Source organism: Rhea americana, unplaced genomic scaffold (assembly GCF_003343005.1).
Source record: "Rhea americana isolate MKP2758 unplaced genomic scaffold, rheAme1 scaffold_561, whole genome shotgun sequence".
In the NCBI taxonomy this organism is placed as follows: domain Eukaryota; kingdom Metazoa; phylum Chordata; class Aves; order Rheiformes; family Rheidae; genus Rhea; species Rhea americana.
The window spans coordinates 121,464-122,610 of NW_028186714.1; the positions used below are offsets into that span (position 1 = coordinate 121,464).

At 74.1% G+C, this 1,147-nt stretch overlaps 1 protein-coding gene across 1 annotated transcript in view; it reads left to right on the forward strand.

Moving 5' to 3' along the window:
• The window catches only part of LOC146587846 (integrin alpha-IIb-like), a gene marked incomplete at its 3' end in the record, with an annotated part of 15,651 nt that overhangs the window by 9,374 nt on the left and 5,130 nt on the right, over window positions 1-1,147 (forward strand). Inside the window, exons 6-8 of the mRNA XM_085318925.1 lie at window positions 98-430; window positions 557-765; window positions 972-1,145. Coding sequence (XP_085175051.1) covers window positions 98-430; window positions 557-765; window positions 972-1,145 — 716 coding nt within the window. The remainder of the gene's footprint in view (window positions 1-97; window positions 431-556; window positions 766-971; window positions 1,146-1,147) is intronic.

Sequence of the window (1,147 nt, forward strand, 5' to 3'; positions counted from 1 at the left end):
CTGCCCCTCTGCACCGCCACCCTGCAGCACCCTGCCCCACTCTGCCCTGCCCCACAGCACCCACTGCACCCTGTCTGACTGCCCCATTACCCCACAGCACCAACCTCACTGCCCCCATCACCTCCAATGCTGGTGCCACTGCCACTCAGTGCCCCCATCACCCCACAGTGCCCCACTGCACCCCTGCAGTGCCCATTGCAGCTCTCCCCATTGCCTCATCACCCCACTGCACCCTGCTGCCACCCCCCATCCCACTGCCTCCATCGCCCCATGGCATCCCACGCCACACCAGGCCACCCCCAGCCCCGCACCAGGCGCCACCGCTCCCCGCCCCATGCCTGCCCCAGCGCTGCCCCTCACCGCTGGACCTTCTCCAGGTGGCATCGTACTTCGGGCACACGGTGGCCGTGGCGGACGTCGATGGGGATGGGTGAGAGCCTGGGGCCGTGCCGTGGGCCGTGCCGTGGGCCGTGGGCCGTGGGCCGTGGGCCGTGTGCCGTGTGCTGTCCCACCTGGGCCGGGCGCCGGCAGCGCCCGCCTGACGCCCGCCCGCCAGGCGGCACGACGTGCTGGTGGGGGCCCCGCTGTTCCTGGAGCGGCGCGCCGACGGCACGCGCTACGAGGTGGGCCGCGTCTACCTCTACCTGCGGCGCGGCGCCCGGCCCTACGGGCAACCCTGGCAGACGCTGACGGGCACGGACGCATACGGCCGCTTCGGCTCGGCCATCGCCAGCCTCGGCGACCTGGACAAGGACGGCTACACCGGTAACGCCGGGCGGGCGGCGATGCCTGCGGTGCGGGGCCCGGTGGCATCGGGGCTCCCACCTGAGCAGCGCCGCCGGYGGTGCCAGGTCTTGGGGAAACCGAGGCGGCGGAGGGGAGGAAAGGGGAGGAAAGGGGAGGGGGGGCCGGTGTGGCGGGAGGCGCCGGCAGCCCCCCGCCACGCCGGCGCCACCCCGCTCTGTCGGCAGACGTGGCCGTGGGCGCCCCGTACGGCGGCGACGCCGGCAGCGGGCTCGTCTTCATCTTCCTGGGGCAGAGCGAGGGGCTGGCGCCAGCACCCTCGCAGCGCCTCAAGAGCCCCTTCGCCAGGCCGGCGGCCTTCGGCTTCGCCCTCCGCGGTGGCTCTGACCTGGACGGCAACGGC